A 19,459-nucleotide genomic window follows, 5' to 3' on the forward strand; every position below is an offset into this window, starting at 1 on the left:
GTGTTAATGCAAAGGCAGTGGTAGTAAACGAAGAACTCTGCTTGTAAATGAAATTAATATTCACTCCTTCTGCTTACCTTGCATGGTAAGCACCAGTATTGAGACTTCATTTGCTGTTACCAGTTACCAAAAATGTTGACACAATTTAAAAAACAAAACTAAAAAGCCCACTGTTGCTTTAGCTTGTTTAAATGCATATTGTACCAAATCATGGAAGAATTATAGATGAACATTTTAAAGGTTTCTAAAATTATACTTCTGTGAAGAATAGACTGTTAATGGTATACAGCAATTACTCTTAACTGCATGAAAATATCTCATTTTGTTTGGCTACACTTAAATAGGCCTGAAGTCGAGTGTACCAAGACATACTGAATTTCAAACTAAATAAATTAAAATTACCATGTACATTCCACTACATGTCAAAACAGGAAAAACCATAGTATTATAGTTGATGTGAAATGAAGATTAGAACAGTAATACAGAGAAAACATGAAGCTGCTTATATTTATTTGGAATAAGACAACAGGGTCAATGATTTTCACTGCAGATGTACTTACTTCTCTTTGAGAAAATATATCAAAAACTCAATTTACAAGGCAGATGAATTTGGCTGTTATTATTTATAGTATGTAAATGTTATTTAGTTTCAAAAGGATTTCTTTAAACTGGGCACAGTGGCTCACACCTGTAACCCCAGCACTTTGGGAGGCCAAAGTGAGAGGATCACTTGAGCCTAGGAGACCAACCTCGGCAACATAGCAAGACCCCATCTCTACAAGAAAGTTTAAAAATTAGCCAAGCGTGGTAGTGCACACCTGTGAAGCTAGCTACTTGGGAGGCTAAGATGGGAGGATTGCTTGAGTCCAGGAGTCCGTGGTTGCAGTGAGCCGTGATCACACCACTGCACTCCAGCCTGGGTGCAGAGTAAGACCCTGCCTCTTAAAAAAAAAAGGATTTATTATTTCTTTCAGGGTTCAGTGTGCTTGCTTGTCATTAAGAACTTGACAGAAATTAGAGGAATTTAAAGCTAAGATGTTAGATGCCATTGCCAATTTAAAATGACCAAGATAAAGATAGCATATCTTTATATGTAAGAGAGAGTGAAAGAGGGCATCTAATTCAATTTCTAAAAATTAAGTATTTATGGAGCATTTCAGATCTATTCATTGTATAAAAGGAGGCATACCTGGAGTTTATTTTTTAGTACTTTAGACTTACTCCTGAATATGACTGTTTAAAACAAGCATGCCATTTTCATTTTATATCCTGCAGATAGATTGTAAGGTTTCAGAATCATCAAAAGCATTTCACATTTCTCCAAGATAAACTTACTTAAGAGAAGTAGTGCTTTCAGTTTAACACAACTTGAAATTATCTCCATTGTGAGATGATGAGAATAATAAAAATTGCTATCATTTATTGAGCATTCATAGTTCAAGGTACTATGCGGAATGCTTTTTATATCTTGCTAACTTAATCCTCATTTTTCATTTCTTCATCAGACTATTTGTTATAGAGAGCTTACTATGTGCCAGGGGCTATTTAAGGTGTCACAGATTCAACAATGAACAAAATAGACAAAAACCACTGCTCTCTGTGGATCTTACACTCCAGTGGGGGTGGGAGGGAGATAAAGGCTATCTTCAAAATAAGTAATTATATACCGTTAGAGTGTGATGAATGACACTGAGGAAAAGAAAGCAGGAAACGGATTAGGAAGTGCCAGAGTTGTGGAGGAAGGGGTCACACTTTTTATTGTTTTTATTATTATTTTTTTTTTTTGAGATGCAGTTTCGCTCTTATTGCCCAGGCTGGAGGGCAATGGTGCAATCTCAGCTCACTGCAACCTCTGCCTTCCAGGTTCAAGCAATTCTTCTGCCTCAGTCTCCCGAGTAGCTGGGGTACAGGCGTGCACCACCACGCCTGGCTAATTTTTGTAGAGACAGGGTTTCACCATGTTGGCCAGACTGATCTTGAACCCCTGACCTCAGGTGATCTGCCCACCTTGGCCTCCCAAAGTGCTGGGATTACAGGCATGAGCCACCATGCCCCGCCAGGGGTCACACTTTTAAGAAGGTTGGCCAGAGAGCGCCTCACAGAGAAACTGACATCTAACAAGATAAGATGCCCTGCAGGAGGTGAAGGAATAGCCTATGTGACTGTCTTGGGGAAGAACATTCCATTCCAGGTAGAGAGAACAGCAAGTACAAAGGCTCTGAAGTTGAAATGTGCCTGGCTTGTTTTAGGCAGGTATAGAGGGAAGGATGGGAAGAGTTGTAGAGGATGAGTTTCTAGCGACAGCAGAGGAGGGGCCAATCATGTCAGGCCTTGTAAGCCATCATGAGGCCTTTGAGTTCTACTTTGAGAGAGACGGCCAACCCTCACAGGGTTTTGAATAGGCAAAGAACATGGTCTGACTTCTGTTTTAACATATCATCCTGGCTTCTATAGGAAAATAAAATTCTATTTCACAAGTGGTCTTGTCCCATTTCACAGGTAAGGAACTGAGGTTCAGAGAAGTTGAGTAGTTTACCACAGTTCCCATTTACTGGTGAATTAGTGGGACTGGAATTTTAATACAGGTCAATGTAATTTGAAAGCTCACACTTTTTCCACTAAACCACACTGCCTCCTGGTTGGAAACAAGCTTGTGACCTCAGCTGGAGTAGATAGTTTTCTGATAGTCTGCAGTGACCCCTTTTTCTCTCCTTTTCTGTGGAATTCCTTGGTCTGTCTTGTGAGGTCACCATGTTGCATAACTCCAGAAGAAACCACTTATACCACAAGTCTATAACTGCACTCTCTGGAGGTGAAGTGGCCATCTGTAATGGCCTTGTTCTCCAGTGGAGTTGAAGAGCTTTGTACGTGGCATTAGACTCTGGTTAGGCCTGTAGCAAAACCTGTTTGGTCAGACATTTGTATTGGACTCTCTGTGATGTATTTTCCCATCTCTCCTTCCTCTGACACATATTCTACCAGCTATCTCTACCACCCTCTACTGTCTGGCAATCCTCTAGCCACAGATTCAACAATGAACAAAACCACAGTATGACATGCTGGAATATAAGTGACAATACAGCAAGGGTTTCTGTTTTGTATGGGCAGCTTAGGCCCACAAGTGTAAGGGAAAGCCTGAGGGAGGGTAGAATATGAGCAGGTGTGCACAGCTTCTGATTACAGGAAGCAAAACACATTTTATTTGATGAATATCAAATTGAAAGTAATGAGAAAGGGTGCTACCTAATTGTCGCCAAAACTGCTGCTTGGTTTAATTTAGGCTCAACTAGATTTTGCTGTATGCCTTAGGGTCTGAAGGCTTAGGCTCTTGAGCCCTTGTTTATGCTAAAACTAATTTTTTTTAGTTTATTTGAAAGACATTGCTTAAACTTTAATGATTCAACAAGTAAGAAAATACCCTGAGATTCAGAGCTTTAAAAGGAAGTTTTGATTCACCATTTTACTGGATGACTTTAATGGAATTATGTCTTATAAAGCTGTTTAGCGTTTCATGTTTCAGAATTCTGCATAGAATTCTCAATACCCTAGAGCATCTTGGCATTTTTTTGAGTCTTATGACTTTAGTTACAAAAGCCAAGAGAAAATCATGGCAGCATCCCTTATAAGATTAACTAAATAATACTGTGATATTATACTATTATACTGTATTAAAATATTAGTTCCAGGAATGTAGTACAGTGTTGGCTAAAGGCAAAGGTAACTTGCTATCTAAATCTTCAAGATTAGTAATAATAATCACAGGACACAAGATCAATACAATCACAACTGCCTTTTAAAATACATTTTTATTTCCCTGAAATGATTGGTCAAGAAGTACTGAGATCAGATTTTGCTATCAGATCTTATTTCAAGTTCAGTATGACGTTTTTAGGTGAGGAAGGGCTATGCTTGATGGAAGTTGGACCTATGTTTTTGTGGCTGCTGCTAAGCAAAATAGAGTGTTCAGAAAGCAGTTTGGCAGTGCCACAATAGGTTAAACAGACTTACCTGTGACTCAGGAGTTTCACTCCTTGGTATATGTAACCCAAAGAATTGAAAACAGGTGTTTACACAAAAACTTGTACACAGATGTTCATAGCAGCACTATTCACAACAGCCAAAGGTGGCAACAACCCACATGTCCATGTACGTATGAGTGGATAAACAAAGTATGGCACATTCATACAATGAACAATAGTATGATAGTACAATGAATAAGAATTCAGCAGTGAAAAACGATGAAGTCCTGATACATGCTACAACATGAATGAACTTTGAAAATGTGCTGAGAGAACCCAATCACAAAAGAATACATATTACATAATTCCATTTATATAAAATATCCAGAATCTGGCAAATCTGTAGAGATAGCAGATTAGTGGTTTCTGGATAGGGAGGAGGATTAGGAAGGAGGGAGGAAAGAGGTGTGGTTGCTCAATGGGTATGAGGTTTATTTGGGGTGATGGAAATGTTTCAGAACTAGATAGAGGTGGTGGTTGTACAACATTGTGAATATACTAAATGTCACAAATGGGAAATTTTATGCTATGTGTATTTTACTACAATAAAAAATGGAATGTGTGACTTTTGATTTTTAATTCTTTGTGAATCCTACTAAAGTTTAACAGGGCAGGGTGAATCCTGAAAAACACACATGTGTCAAATGCAGGGCAGAGTGGCGACAGCCATCTGAGGTCTGCAAGGTGAGGCTTGTACATCCTGATTGAGATCCCTGGTGCAGGAACCTGCCTCACGTGGGCACAGCAGCCACACAGGCAGCCGCTCCAGGAGCCCCTGATGCCCTGCAGGGCTGTCAGCAGTTTCAAGTATAGCGCAGCTTGTTTGAAACTCTCATGTAACGCCATGTAAAACTGGAATACTGAGCTGTTTAAAACCCAAGCATACAGAAACCCAGCAGATATAAATTTTAACTGCAGTGAAACCAGGATAATTTCAGTTTATCCAATGAAAAGGAAAATAAACTTTTATGTTCTGGTGGTGCTATAATAAGTTTAGTGAAAGATGTATGGAAAGTTTCTAGTTACTGCTTCACATGTTCTTTTTCCTTGTCCTTGGGAGCATGCCACTTTCTCTTCTTCACGCCATATTCTACTCTCAAAAGGAAATGCTTTCAAATGTTTTTTTTTTTTTCATTTAGACAATGAAAATAATATTTGATTATTACAAAAATTCAGAAAAAAATGGAAATACGTTTTGTTTTAAAAAGACATCTCAGCCATTCAGGATAATACTATTGATGTTTTGGCATGCATCCTTCTGGTCTTATTTCTATGACCATATGTGCACCTGTATTTTGATTTTTCACTGGGATCATACTACATTTATCAACATAGCATGGACATCTATCATACCAATAAATATCAATCAATACCATACTTTTCTTTTTTTAGAGGTGGGGTCTTGGTCTGTCACTCATGCTGGAGTGCAGCAGTATGATCATAGCTCACTGCAGCCTCAAACTCCTAACTTCAAGTGATCCTCCTGCCTCAGCTTCCCAAGTAGCTGGGATTATAGGTGCATGCCACCATGCCCAGCTTTTTTTTTTTTTTTTGGTAGAGATGGGTTCTCACTATGTTGTCCAGGCTGGAGTACAGTGGCATGGTCAGAGCTCATTGCAGCCTCAAACTGCTGGATTGAAGCAATCCTCCTGCCTCAGCCTCCCAGACATCATAACCTTTTTTTTTAACTTTTAGATATATTCTTCTATAATCTTCTTTTTTATTTTTATTTATTTATTTTTCTTTTTTGAGACAGAGTCTTACTCTGTCACCCAGGCTGGAGTGCAGTGGCATAATCTCAGCTACCACAACCTCTGCCTCTTGGGTTCAAATGATTCTCGTGCCTCAGCCTCCCTAGTAGCTGGGATTATAGGTGTGCGCCACCACGCCCAGCTAATTTTTGTATTTTTAGTAGAGATGGGGTTTCACCACGTTGGCCAGGCTGGTCTCGAACTCCTGACCTCAGGCGATCTGCCCATCTTGGCCTCCCTAAGTGCTGGGATTATGAGCATGAGCCACCACACCTGGCCCCAAACATCATACTTTTAATGACGGTGTAGTGTTCCATTTTACACACATGGCATGACTATTTCTTGACCAGTGTTGTAGAGGAGCCAGGGGCTTTACTTGGAGTGGCTCTTTTGTGGTTACTTAGCCCTCTGTCAGTGATAGTTGGTGACTCAGGTTTTCTGAAATTATTTTCTCTTAGTTTTTAAATAATGGTTAGTGATAGCCCTCAAAGCAGAGATGATGGACAATAAAGGCAATAAAGGTTCATAAAAAATCAGCTTAAACCCCACTGCCTTTAGGCAGATTTCCTGACTGAGCCCCACTCCATCAGTTCTCTCCACCTTCTGTGTCCCAACAGAAGAGGGATAGAGTAGTATGCAAGAACATGGGCTTTAGAGCCAGACTACATGGGTTCACATTCTGGCTTTTGTGACATTAGGCAAGTTACTTAACATTTCTCTGCCTCAGTTCACATCTGTACAGTGGGGATAATAGTAGCACCACCTCCTAGGCTAGATGTCAGAAGTCCCTGCTAGCACAGGACCTGGCACACAGTTAGTACTCAACAAATGGCAGAAGTTATTGCTATTACTGTTTATTTAAGTGGCCCTACCAGTTTCTGGCTTTGAAAGTTCTTCTATATGCTTGGACAGTGCAAATAGATAACAGACTCGGAAAAGTTAAAATGCCAGAGAGCCTTTTACAGTGTTTTCCATATAGCGAGCCTCCTGCCAATATTACTAATTGGTTGTCTGACCTGACTTGCTGAAATTCTGGGATCATCTTGGTTGGATTTTGCATTCATTTCTCATTAAAAATACAAAAGCAAAACCAAATTTAAACAAAACAAAACAACCGAGGAAACTTGAGAAGTAGATGTAGATGAAATGAATTTCCTTTAGATAGGTCAACATCATTGCTGTAGGCTTTCCTAGACTCTATGGAAATTCTTGACTAGGAGAATCTAGAATTATTAAATGATAATGTCCAGAAATACCTGAAAGAACTGAAAGCATTTATTCTGAAAGACCTCTTTCTAGCAGAAGGCCAAATAAAATTTTCTATTCCCTTGTTTATTCAGGATTCTTAGAAACTGAATTATTTCCAGTAAATAAATTTTCTAGACAGTGGAAGCTTATTCCTGTAACAGCATAACATTTTGCATTTTAATCGTTTTGATGTAATTCTTTCTGATGTATGCTGCATAGTTTATGGATTTCACACAGAGTTACATTGAAAACAATTCAGCCAATTTGTTAGGCCTCGAGTCTTCTTCATTGGTATGTTGTTATTTAGTTTTTTAAGCTCTACCTAATAATCTCAGTATCATTTGCCTTCTAAAGATGCAGATAGCTGTATGCTTACATAGGTCTTTTAACGTTTCATTTTTTTTTTCTTTTTCTCACTGCTAGGGTGTGTCCATTTTTACTTTTTATTACAGAAATGTGCATGATTGCTTTCCCTATCCCAAAACACCTTTCTAATTTATTAACTTAACAAATCTTATGTCCCAGGAAACCAGAAACGCAAGCCTGTTACTATTTTGTGTAAGGAAGATTAATAGGCATTGAATAAAGTCATGTACTTGGTGACAGGTTTTTTGACCATTCAAGGCCTTTAAAAATTTACTTCCTGGTTGCAGGCTGTTATTTGGTAGGTGTTTGACTCTGGGCAAAATGCCATTTTTATTTATAAGCTACAGTGCCTATGATTTTCCATTCTGGCATTGGTGCCTTCCTGCTGCTCCCAAATTAAGTAGAGAAATTAAGTTTAAAAAATCACCTGACCTCTGTACAGTTGGTAAAAGTTTTATAAAATAGAATTTGGATCTTTTAAATAGAAGGAGAGGTAAAATACTGTATTCTTATGTATCAGCTTATAAATGTTTTTCCCTTTTTATTACAGAGACATATTGATGTCTTTTACTGTTGGAAACCTCTCAGAGCAAGAATTTGTAACCATTGTACGTCACTACCGTGCACCTGAGGACACCTGTTCAGATGTGGATTTCTTAATCGCACTGGCCCATGAAAAGTTCAAGAAAAATATGTTTGAGAATTTCGACAGTTTCATTTATTCCTGTGTGTATGAAGATCGAGAAAAGTAAGCTTTTGTTTTATTGATTCTAATCATTTACATTTCTGTGAACCTGAGTAATGAAGGAATTTCTATTTTATCAAAAAGGGCAAAAAGAAATTGACATGTGTCATCATACTCATACTCTACTATTTAGCACAGACACCTTAAATCATTTTCGGAGAAGTATTTGGGTACAGATATTTCCCAGTGATGGTGAGCTTTGTGTGTGTGTGTGTGTGTGTGTGTGTGTGTGTGTGTAATATGGCATCTGGTTCTGTCGCCCAGGCTAGAGTGCAGTGGCATGACCTCGGCTCACTATAACCTCCACCTCCCAGGTTCAAGAGATTCTCCTGCCTCAGCCTCCTGAGTAGTTGGGACTACAGGCTTGTACCGCCACACCCAGCTAATTTTTTTTTTTTTTTTTTTTTGTATTTTTAGTAGAGACAGGGTTTCACCATGTTGGCCAGGCTGGTCTTGTTGATGGAATAGGAGAGGCCCTGTACCTTTGAAAGAGTAGGCCTCTCCCTTGCATGTTCTTTTCATTTGTTTCTAGAAGCTTTCAACTGAAGCATAGTAAATCAAAATGTTAGAATGGTTAATTTGAGTTGTGATCTTTTTACATTATTTTATTACTGATGGGGATTTATACATGTAACTTTTATAATAAACAGAAAATGGAATTTTCAAGCAAACATTCTGTAGAATTTCTTTGAAATTATTTCTTCTTGAAAATAATGAAGCTCAGCATAAGCTATTTCTTATACGTTGATTGTCTGCATATTGAGCTTCATTAAGTCATTGTTATATACAACTGGATGCAAACATCTTAATTTTTTTTTATTCATCTTACAGACCTGATACAGTGGGGGAGAAATATAAATTTACTGATTTCATCTAGAATTAGAAAAATCTTAGTTCTCACTCTAGCTTTTAATCCTTATGCTGCACACCACTGCCATCTCTCTTCCTTGTGACCTCTTTCCTTATCCCCAAACTTGAAGTCTGCACCCAAGTGGCTAACTGCATACCCTGAATATCTGTGCAGGTCCCATAGTTTGTCTTAGAAATAAACATTTTTTTATTAATCCATAATGCATCCTCTTTGAGTTTTTATAAAGATGGTATTTTTCCTTGACTCTTTAAGCTTCCCCAAGCTTCCTAGAAGATGTGTGACCTGAGTTTTGCATGGCCCTGGCCCTGCCTTCCACCCTAGTGGTGCCCCTTCCCCAGAGTGAGAAGTGTGGCCCTCCTTCATTCAAGGAACACTTCTTGGGAACAATGGGGCTGCTTGACCAGATAACCTGAGGTTCTTCCAGATCCAACAAGCTTTCATTCTAGATATAAACATTCTCATTGCAAAGAAAAGAGCCAACTTTCTTTCCTGTTGGTTCTAATTTTGCCTGATGCCTGGAAAAGTGTTGGCTGAATGAGAACATTGGACAAGCATTTCTTTGCCCCCAGAAGACTGGAGAAAATGACTGTTGGGCTGCTCTAGAGAAAACTGCTAGCATCTGAAAAAACTGAAGTGAATATTGAGGCCCCAGCTGGGGCTTCCAGGTTATAAGGTTTTGGGTCCAAGGAAAAGAACAGAAAAACACCCTCAAGTCATATCATACTTGTGTTGGAGGCTCTAGATGCCTGTCAAATTAAGAGATGTTTTCAAATATCAGAACCATTTTTGACTAGTGGTCAAGAATGCAGATCAATTACTTAGAGCAACACTTGTGGCTGCAGCCTTAATAGGCTGTACTGTCACCAACCAAGAATCTGCATCTTGAAGGAAAAGCCTTTGTAAGGATGGAATCTGGTGGCCTCTGAAATAGAAAAAGTTGATGAAATGAAATATGACTGTTCTTCCTTATTGTGAATTCCAATGCCAATTTTCATGCTTCCATGTGTACATTCTCAGGAAACATCACAAATGTATTTCCTTTCCTATAATATGTAATTGTTACTAAAGGTATACAAGGTATGTGAAAGCTCATTTACTCTGTTTTAATGCAGAAAAAATGTATTACCCACCAAAGACATTAAAAGGCTGTGCAAATCCTCCAGATTACCTCTGAGTGATGATCTTCTAGAATCCTTATTGTCAAGGTAAGTTAGAGTTCCACTCTTGATAGGGATTGGCCTGCATAGTTTTATTTGGGGGACCATTCCTGGTTTTACATCTCCCTTTAATTATCCTTGATTTACCCTTAACTGTTTTGATTATATTATTGGTGACCTACCTCCATTTAAGTGTTACTGAAGGAAAAGTTTGTCTTGATTTTGAATGTTAGAGAACCTATTACAAATTATTGTTTTATCTTTTTAACATGAATACACACTTATATATCCACAGATTCCTGGGGCAAAATGAAATACACAACTTTGTTGGTTAGGAGGACATTAGATGTAAAATTCAGGGCAAGTTTTTCAAAGCAGCAGTTCCTGATAGCTACAGACATGCAGTAGGAGAACCTAGGGTTATTAGCATGGGGCTCTGTCCTGACAGAGCACCAGATGTAAAACGTAGAGATTATGATGCTATAAAAGGAGAGCATGGCGAACTGCTTTCTAAAACACATCAATTCTACTGTTGAACCTGACTTTTGATTTCCTGGCATGTCCCTCTCAGCCACCTAGACTCCAGCCACCTCTTATGCGTCCTATAGCATCACTCACTCTAGCTCCTCCTCTGACTTATATATCTTGATAATTCTGACATTTTTGACTGTGTTCTAGGCATTGTGATCATGGTTTTGGATACATTATCTCATTTACTTTTTGAGTACAGCTTGGTGAGGTCGGAACTGTTATCCTTCGTATCTCATACATAAGGATGCTGAGGTTTAGAGAGACGAGGTTTTTTGCCCAAAGTCACATAGTGTGGAAGAAGAAGAGCTGTGACTTGAATCCTGAACTTTTCAAAGGCACATCCTCTGCTTCTAATTATTTTGAGTTACTGTCTACAAATAGCCAGTAGATTAGAATGTCTTGACAGTTCTACCTCTTCCTTACTACCTGCGTCTACTCTCTCCTCTCCATTTCCACTATCATCATTCTTGTTCTGACCCACATTGCTTCTTAAAGACTGCAGTGCCACCACATTGGTCTTTCATCCACCAGTCTCTAAATGTTTAAATTCATCTTTACATGTAGCAGCTAAATACCTTCTAAGAGCAAAAATACGTGACATCATATTGCACTTTTACTCACAAACCTTCTGTGGTGTCTCTTTGCTTTCTAAGGAAGGACCATCTCTTTAACTTTGAATTAAGCTCCTTCTCCATAGTGGGGCTTCGGGTTGACAGTTGGAGCATTGTTCTCAAATAGGGTCTGAAGTGGGGAGTCCTTGTTTGAGACAAAAGGAGAAACCAAAGGAACAGATAAAGCCAAATTCTGTGTCAGAGAACTAGGGTCCAAGGTGTCAGGAGGGAAACCCAGAAGAGGGCAAATCTAGTTGGATGTGTGTGTGCATTGAATCGACCTGGAATAATTTTCTAGATTATCAGCTCTATTGGTTTTGTTTTGATTTTGTTTTTGTTTAACCCTATTTGCTTTTATTTGCTAGCAGCCGTGTGAGCGATCCTGCTGTAAAGGAACTGAGATGAAGTAGGCAGGCCTTGGACTCAGAGTTCTTCACAGTTATCATCCCCCACCCCCAAAACTCCCCTTCCTGTTCCCAGTAGTGTAACCACATGGGCCGTTTAGCGTTTTATACATATACCTCCTGCCTTCCCTGGCTCCCTTTTTTTTTTTTTTTTTCCCTCTGGCCTTTTCTCTTGCTATTTCTTCAGTAGGCAATAGCTCCCAATGGTTTTCACTTGCTGAAAGCTTGCTCTTCAAGACCCATTTCAAGTGGCACCATGTCCATGAAGCTCTGTTGCATTTGTTTGGCTGATCATCAGAATGATTATCTCCTCCTAAGAATTCTCACAGCACTATTTATGTGTCTCTTTATCCCTTACTTTGTAATGAAGAGTTGTGACTTGAACTTTGATTCATTCAGATGCAGACACTGCTTCTGTTTGATTTACCACCTATAAATAACCAATGGGTTGTCACATCCTGACAATTTTACCCCCTTCCTCCACTCCCATCTCTTAAATTCTTTGAGTCCACTTATTAGCTGTGTGATCTTGTGCAAGGGTTTTGACCTGCCTGAACCTCAGATTCCTTATCTCTCGAATGAGATAACAGTACCTATTTCCTAGTGGTTAGGAAGATTAATTGAGATAACATACATAAAATACCCAGCACAGTACCTCGTGCAAAGAATTGATTGAGGACTAGGAGAGAAATTTAAGTCAGGGACCATAGACCACACACTCGTACTTAGAAATGAACTGGAAGAAACCTGTGTCTTTCTATGTAGAGGAAGCCATGTTTTTCAACAATTGGATCTGAATGCCTTTCACACATTAAGCTGTCTTCTAGTCAGGAAGCTGTGGATGTTTATTAGATTATCTTGTGATGGCCTTGAGGATGAGTTGTCCTGGAAAGTCCAGTAATGTGGGAGCCTGGCCTCTGGAGGACCTACACGTTTCTTATCCAGTGCTGAGGCCACCAAGTCATCATCCTCTCATTCTCTCAGCAGACTGTTTTGTCTTTGCCTTTACGATTTGACATTAAATGCAAAAAGATTGTTTCAGAACTTGCTTCGAAGTCGTCTCAGTCTCTGAACACATCTGTCTCCAAGCCCAGCTTAGCTTTGAGGAGGTCATCCCGCTCAGCTGCTAAGCAGACCATGTTCAGTCTAACTTTGCCTCTAATTGTGCAGTGACCCTTCTCCACACTCAGGGGAAACTTCAGACTAATCAGATTAGAAAATGTCTCATTCCCATTCCCCTCTCCCTCCAATATGCCCTGCCATGATTTGGGTCACATGCTTGGTGTTTTGCATCATCTCTGCAGATTCCTTTCAAAGACTGCCCTAATTCCTAATGGGCCCATCAGCCTGCAGCTTACATTTATATTCTGCATTCTTATTGTTCCCCACAGACTCCACAGGGCTTTACAGAGCCCTGACCAGAGTCTCTTTCTGCACAGCCCTCCTTATGGCACGCTAAGCCAGAGCCCCCTCTGACGTCTGCAGTCTCCCGTGGGAGGCAGGCATGGAGCTTGTTGACTTTGTTCAATGCACGCTCTTGCCCAGTAGTAGTTTTACCTGCCTTGGGATGAAGCTGGGCAGCTGTTGAGCAGCCGTGTAACCCTGCTGTGTGAATTCAGATCAGGAGATGAAAAACAATATGGCTAAAGGGTTGGATGCTTTCTTTCACCCAGTAATTGTTACCCTTGTATTTCTCCTAACCCTATATTTTGGTACCAGGATTTTACTTCTACCCCATTCCCATTTTTCTTATAATTCAGCTTGGCCTTTTCCTATTATGTTAGCATAACTCAAACTGGAATCAAGACTTCAAAATCTTTTTGTATCTGGTTACGTCAGCCCCTGTCAGTTTGTGCTGTGGGAGCTGGTATAAGGTCACCTTACTTACCAAGCAAATTCATTTCATTAATGTACAGAGCATCAGACTCAAATGTTCTTATAGTGGTAGCGATTATCCATTAATAATAGGAGTGACGCTTTGTATTGATGTAGTGCTAAGGGCCTTAGAATATTTTGCAAATTTTTGAGCATATTAAAAGGTACATTTTAATTGACAGTAGGCATTATTCCTCATTTCATAAGTGTAAACTCTGAGGTATAAGGAGAGTCTTTCACTGAAGACTGTGCTCCAGGCCAAGATGAGCCTCTAATGGAAGTAGAACTACAACTCCCTAAGATACTCTAAGCCTTTGCCTCTATCTGAGCTCCTGGGGGGGACTAGATCTCGTTCATTTTGCAGCCTCAAAGGCTTGTCCTGTGCTAATGCACTGCACACGGGGGAGAAAAACATGGGCTTGGTATCCACCAGAGCTGCTCCTGCCTCTGCAGGTCAACTCTACTGCTTCTTGGCCATGCGATTCTTGGGCATTTACTCAACCCCTCTGAGCCTTCATTTGGATATTAACGTTCCTCTGTAATAATAAGCAAGAAATTCTGATTCTTAGATCGTAAGAGGTAGAGGGAATTCTGAAGTCATTCCATGTCTTCTTTGTGGGACTAGGAAGGAAAGAGGCAGCCTTCTCCCCTAATTGTGGCCTTCTGAATCTAGACTTGGAATAAGTAGAGATTCAAGTGCAACTCTTTCCCCAGCAGCTCTGTCGTGAGCTAGACTTTTATAGTTGGCTTTGGGTTCCATGGAATGCCTTAGAACTGGCCTCCCAAGAGAGCTGGTGCCTCATCCAGAAATATCAGTTAAAACGGAAAAAGTTAACAGGGCTTTAAAATCATCTCATTATAGTCTACCCAGCCCTGCCCCCTGCCCCGCTCCCAGAGGCAGGGTTAGGGCTCCTGTGATTTCACCCAACAATACCTGGCAGTGAGGGTGAAGGGCAAGGGCTGAGCCATGTGGTAGCTATTGTGGCAGAGTGTTTGGTGTACTGATGAAGTTTTCAGAGAGAAGCCCCTTCTCTCTCTCTCTCCCTTTTTCCTATTTTGTGTGCTCTCTCCTCTCACTCTCTCTGTCTCTTTGTCAGACACATCCACCCACCCAGATGCTTTCTACCTTTTCAAATATAAGGGAATTTCTAGTTGAAAAGATTTTTCTTTTAAATCCCAAACCATGTGGACAAACAGAGCATCGACTCTATGTACAGTCCTTACCTGGCAGCTGTGACTCACCTCACAGAGATCTGTGCTGTAGTCAGAATTGGAATTTAGAGGCATGACTATTTAGAGATAACCAGAGTTACTTGTTGGCAACTTGACGCAGGGGCCCAGAGCTCCACCTCTTCTCAAATGTCTGGCCTTGATGACTTTTACCAGGTGTTTCAGGATGCACCCCTGGGTTTGTTGGGTAATGGACTGAAACCAAATACAACTGAGTCAAAAATGGATCTTCACCATCTTCTCTCCCTTCCAGATCATTCCCCTAAATGATAGGGTGACCTTTGCAATAGAGGAGAAGAAGGCTCCTCTTCAGCAAAATACAGCTGCCACTGAGCCTTTTACCTCTACCAAGGGTGGAAATAGAGCAGCTCAGGATTATTCCCCATAGCAAGGAGATGGATGGCTTCTGTGGTTGTCAAGCCATTTATCATTTTGGGGAGGGGGAGTATGAACATCAGTCAAACGTCACATCAGACTCAGTTCTAAGAACTCCCACCTAGCAAGACATCAGGAAGCATGTTCGAGGAGTCGTATTATCTAGAAAGGAACCAGAGGAATTGCCTTCCCTCCCCCTTTTTCCACAAACATGTCTCTGAGTTTGTGTAGTGGAGAAAATGGTGGATTCGCGAGTATCAAAGGGAAAGAAGAATTTATGGAGGTTTTAGGAAAACACTTTCACACTGTGAGCTAGGACTTGAAAGTAAGAAGGCTGACTTTTTAACAAGCGTAGAAACACTTCAAAGCCAGAATTAGTGCTGCCCTTTAGGGCAGTCACCCTGGAAGGCTGCACACTGATTCCAACAATGTGGCCATAGAAAGTTCTTCTTTGGAATTGCCTTCAAAGCCTTTTGAAAAGAATTTCCTCCAGAGTGGCAAATCTTTGTCCTTTGACCATGGATCAGAGTTTTAACAAGAGCCAATGTCGTTTGGAGAGGAGTGAAGCAGGGGACTCAGGTGGAGAATTGGGACCACGTTTTTTATGGAAAGCACAGCATGGCCATGAAATAAGGAGATTTATCTTCTATACGATTCATAGGCTTTTCCAGATTATTTTGAAAGGATGGCTAGGATTTGGTAAATGATGCTTCTAGCCATGAGACAGAGGGAGGCCTCCCTCCATGATGGCGGACTTGGGGAGATAACCTTCAGGGGTAACTGTAGTCACTGACTGACTGATTTGTTCTCACTCCTGTAATATTCAGACCTTTCTCTGAACTGCTTCCCCTGCCTCCTCCTCCTCCTCTGACCTATACTATTGTTAGGACTGGAGATCTTCCTTATGTCCTGATTCTCTCCTTACAACCTCATCTAGCAAGCAGGGTGTATATTAGAGTGCATGTTATATAGCAAATGATGGCATGAAAAATCACCTTACGTCAGTGGCCCAGGAGGCTACGGGCAGAATTTTGGCGCAGGGAGGAAAACTGAGAGACTCATTCCTCCTGAATATACTCCCGACTAGTAGCACTTCTTTCTTTCCACATCTGACTTTTACATGTCTACTCCCTGGAAAATCATGTCTCAGAGTCTCTCATCTGTTTTTACACTCCTTAAAATTTTATTCGTATCAAACTGACATATGTTGATAGTCAAAAATTATCAAATCATTCTAAAAAGCTTATTTCAACAACAGCAATCTCTGGCCACATTCTTCTCCACCCCCTAGACCCATTCACAAGAAGGAGCCACTTTCAGCACTTCTAGCTGCTTCTGCTATTTAAAATAGCATGTACATATTGAGTGCACTGCACATGATACCATAATTGATCATTTGCAGATACTGTCTGCTAACTTCCTGTTATAGTGACTGAAAATTTAGCTTAATATTGATTTCCATTGCTATTTATTCTTTTGGAATGCTCTTAGGATCTTCTCTTTATTCCTGGTATTCTGGAAGTTCATGATGAGAGAGAGAGAGAGAGTGTGTGTGTGTGTAACTATATATGGATTCATTGTGCTTAACACCCTATAGGCTCTTCTAGTTTGGAGTCGCTGTCCTTTGGTTCTGAGAAATTTTCTATTAATTATTTAATAATTTATTCTCTATTATGAGAACTCCTATTGCTAAGATTTTAAGGCCAAGTGTGGTGGCTCACACCTGTAATCCCAGCACTTTGGGAGGCCGAGGCAGGAAGAGACTTGAGCTCAGGAGTTCTCGGCCAGCCTGGCAACATAGTGAGACTCTGTCTCTACAAAAATAAAAATAAAAAAATTAGCCAGGCATGGTGGTGCGTGCCTGTAGTTGCAGTTACCCAGTAGACTGAAGCTGGAGGATCACTTAAGCCTGGGAGATCGAGGCTGCAGTAAGCTATAATCGTGCCACTGCACTCCAGCCTTAGCAACAGAGCAAGACTCTGTATGAAAAATAAATAAATAAATAAATAAATAATAAGTAGAAAGATTTTAGATCTCTCGAATTTGGATATTTTCTTTCCTAGATTTTCTTTTTCATTAGGATGCATTTACTAAGGGATTTGCTTAAGTTTATATTCCAGCCCTTCTACTGCATCTTTTACTATCATATTAATATTTTTAATTCCAAGAGCACGTTTTTCATCCAGATATTCCTTTCTTGTAGTCTTCTGTTCTTTTTTCAGGAATGTAATACATCCTCATATCTCACATCTTTCCCTCTGTTCCCTGAATTGCCGTTGGTTCCCGGTTTTTTTTTGTTGGTTTTTTTTTTGTTTTTTTTTCTGTTGCTGTTTTGGCTTCTCTGTCTTTAATGTTGGATGCTTTGGTCGGGGGAAGGGGTTTGTTGATTAATGGATTTCACTGCCCAGTCAACTCCTGAGGCTTCATTTTATTAGAGAATCCCTAGAAGCTGGAATCTGGAGATTTCTTTTTAACCATTCAGAGTATGGAAAGAAGAATCCTACCTTCTCCTGCAAAGACAGGAGCGAGGGTGTGATGGGGGAAAGGGAGAGTTTAAGCATGGCCACTGGTATTCTAGGAACAGAAAAGGGGAAGGAAGGCACCTGACCGCCCCCGTCTTCTGCAATCCATTTTGCCTCCTCTCCCCAAACTGGAGCTTCTTTCATTGAATTTCTCTGGCGAACAAGCCTCTGCTCTCTACAGGGAGGAGCATAGTATGGAAGAAGATACTTGGCGGTTCAGTTGCTCTTGCTTTCTTCAGGCTTTTTTTTTGTTTCTTTTGAGACAGAGTCTCGCTCTGTCGCCCAGGCTGGAGTGCAGTGGCCGGATCTTGGCTCACTGCAAGCTCCACCTCCCGGGTTCACGCCCTTCTCCTGCCTCAGCCTCCTGAGTAGCTGGGACTACAGGCGCCCGCCACCACGCCCAGCTAATTTTTTGTATTTTTAGTAGAGATGGGGTTTCCTCCGTGTTAGCCAGGATGGTCTCGATCTCCTGACCTCGTGATCCGCCCGCCTTGGCCTCCCAAAGTGCTGGGATTACAGGCGTGAGCCACTGCACCCATCACCCGCTTTCTTCAGGCTTTCAAACAATCCGTGTTTTCGGTGCCACACCGTATCCCTCCCTTTATTGGCACCTGGAGTCAGCAGTCACTCAGTCTCCCAGGAATTTTGTGGGCCAAATCAACTGGACTCTGAGTGCCCTCTCCCCACTGACAGGGACATTTAGGGTTCAGCTTCTCTTCCTCAGCTCTGCCAAGTTATTTACCAATCCTCTGTTTACTTTTCATCTTGAAAAGAGTTTGACGTCTCTTCTCTACCATTGTCTTTTTTCCAATTCTCTTTGTCATTGTGGGTTATAACCTATTTTTATTATTTTTTGGTCATTTTGGTAGGATTTGGGGGAAAAGGGAGAGAAATATTTGTGATTGATTCATCATGATTTACTGCAACTCTATCTACTTCCCAAGAGCAAAGAAGTCTTCCAAGAAACATGAGCTAGTTTTATTCCTTTTGATTGAAATATCCTTTGTTCTTTTCTCCCTTGTGCCTCTTGGGGGGATTCCCACACACACTGAGATCCTCTAAGACAGAACTGAAAAGAAAAGCTTGGAGTATTTTACCACATTACCACAACTCTTCCTTTAGGCCTGGCTCTGGGATTTTGGAAAGATGAACTCGTTCAAGCATTTTTTCTCAAAAAAATTTAGACATTATTTCTGAGCTATGTATACTTTTATTCAGTGGACCTTCCTGAATATCATTTGATTCCTAAATATTATTCTCAAATGTCCCCCTAAATGGATAAATGGTTCAATGTTTTGAGTCTGACATATGAACTGGGCAGGAAGGAAGACTGGGTGTTATGAGGTAACAGGTAAGTATCAGAGTTAGTGGTAACAAAGTCTAATAATAGGACTTCCTGTGGTGACTTCCAGAAATTTTCCAGTAAGTTCCAGTGCCATCATCTAGGGCAAATGCAAATTCAGGCATAGGGACTCAGATAAGAGGAACTTCAGGAGGACTTTCTAAGGAAGCAACATTTGAAATGGGACTTTCCAGACAAAGGGACCAGAAGTGCAAATGCCTTGCATTTCTCCCAGCAATCTTGGCATGATCAGGGAACTAGAAGAAGGCTAGTTTACCTGAAACATTGTAAACAGAGAGAGTTTTCAAGTGAGGAGATGTAATCAGAGAGGCCATCAGCAGCCAGATTAAGTTGGGTCTTATAAACCCTGATAAGGAGTTTAGCTTGTGTTCTAAGTGGACTGGGAAGCCAC

The 19,459-nt window shown here is 40.6% G+C and overlaps 1 protein-coding gene across 1 annotated transcript in view; it reads left to right on the top strand.

Moving 5' to 3' along the window:
- The window catches only part of EFHC2 (EF-hand domain containing 2), a 196,412-nt gene that overhangs the window by 158,216 nt on the left and 18,737 nt on the right, over positions 1-19,459 (top strand). The window contains exons 12-13 of the mRNA XM_025371637.1: positions 7,935-8,132; positions 10,113-10,205. Of these exons, the coding sequence (XP_025227422.1) occupies positions 7,935-8,132; positions 10,113-10,205 (291 nt within the window). The remainder of the gene's footprint in view (positions 1-7,934; positions 8,133-10,112; positions 10,206-19,459) is intronic.

This window comes from Theropithecus gelada, chromosome X (assembly GCF_003255815.1).
Source record: "Theropithecus gelada isolate Dixy chromosome X, Tgel_1.0, whole genome shotgun sequence".
NCBI classification, from domain to species: Eukaryota; Metazoa; Chordata; class Mammalia; order Primates; family Cercopithecidae; genus Theropithecus; species Theropithecus gelada.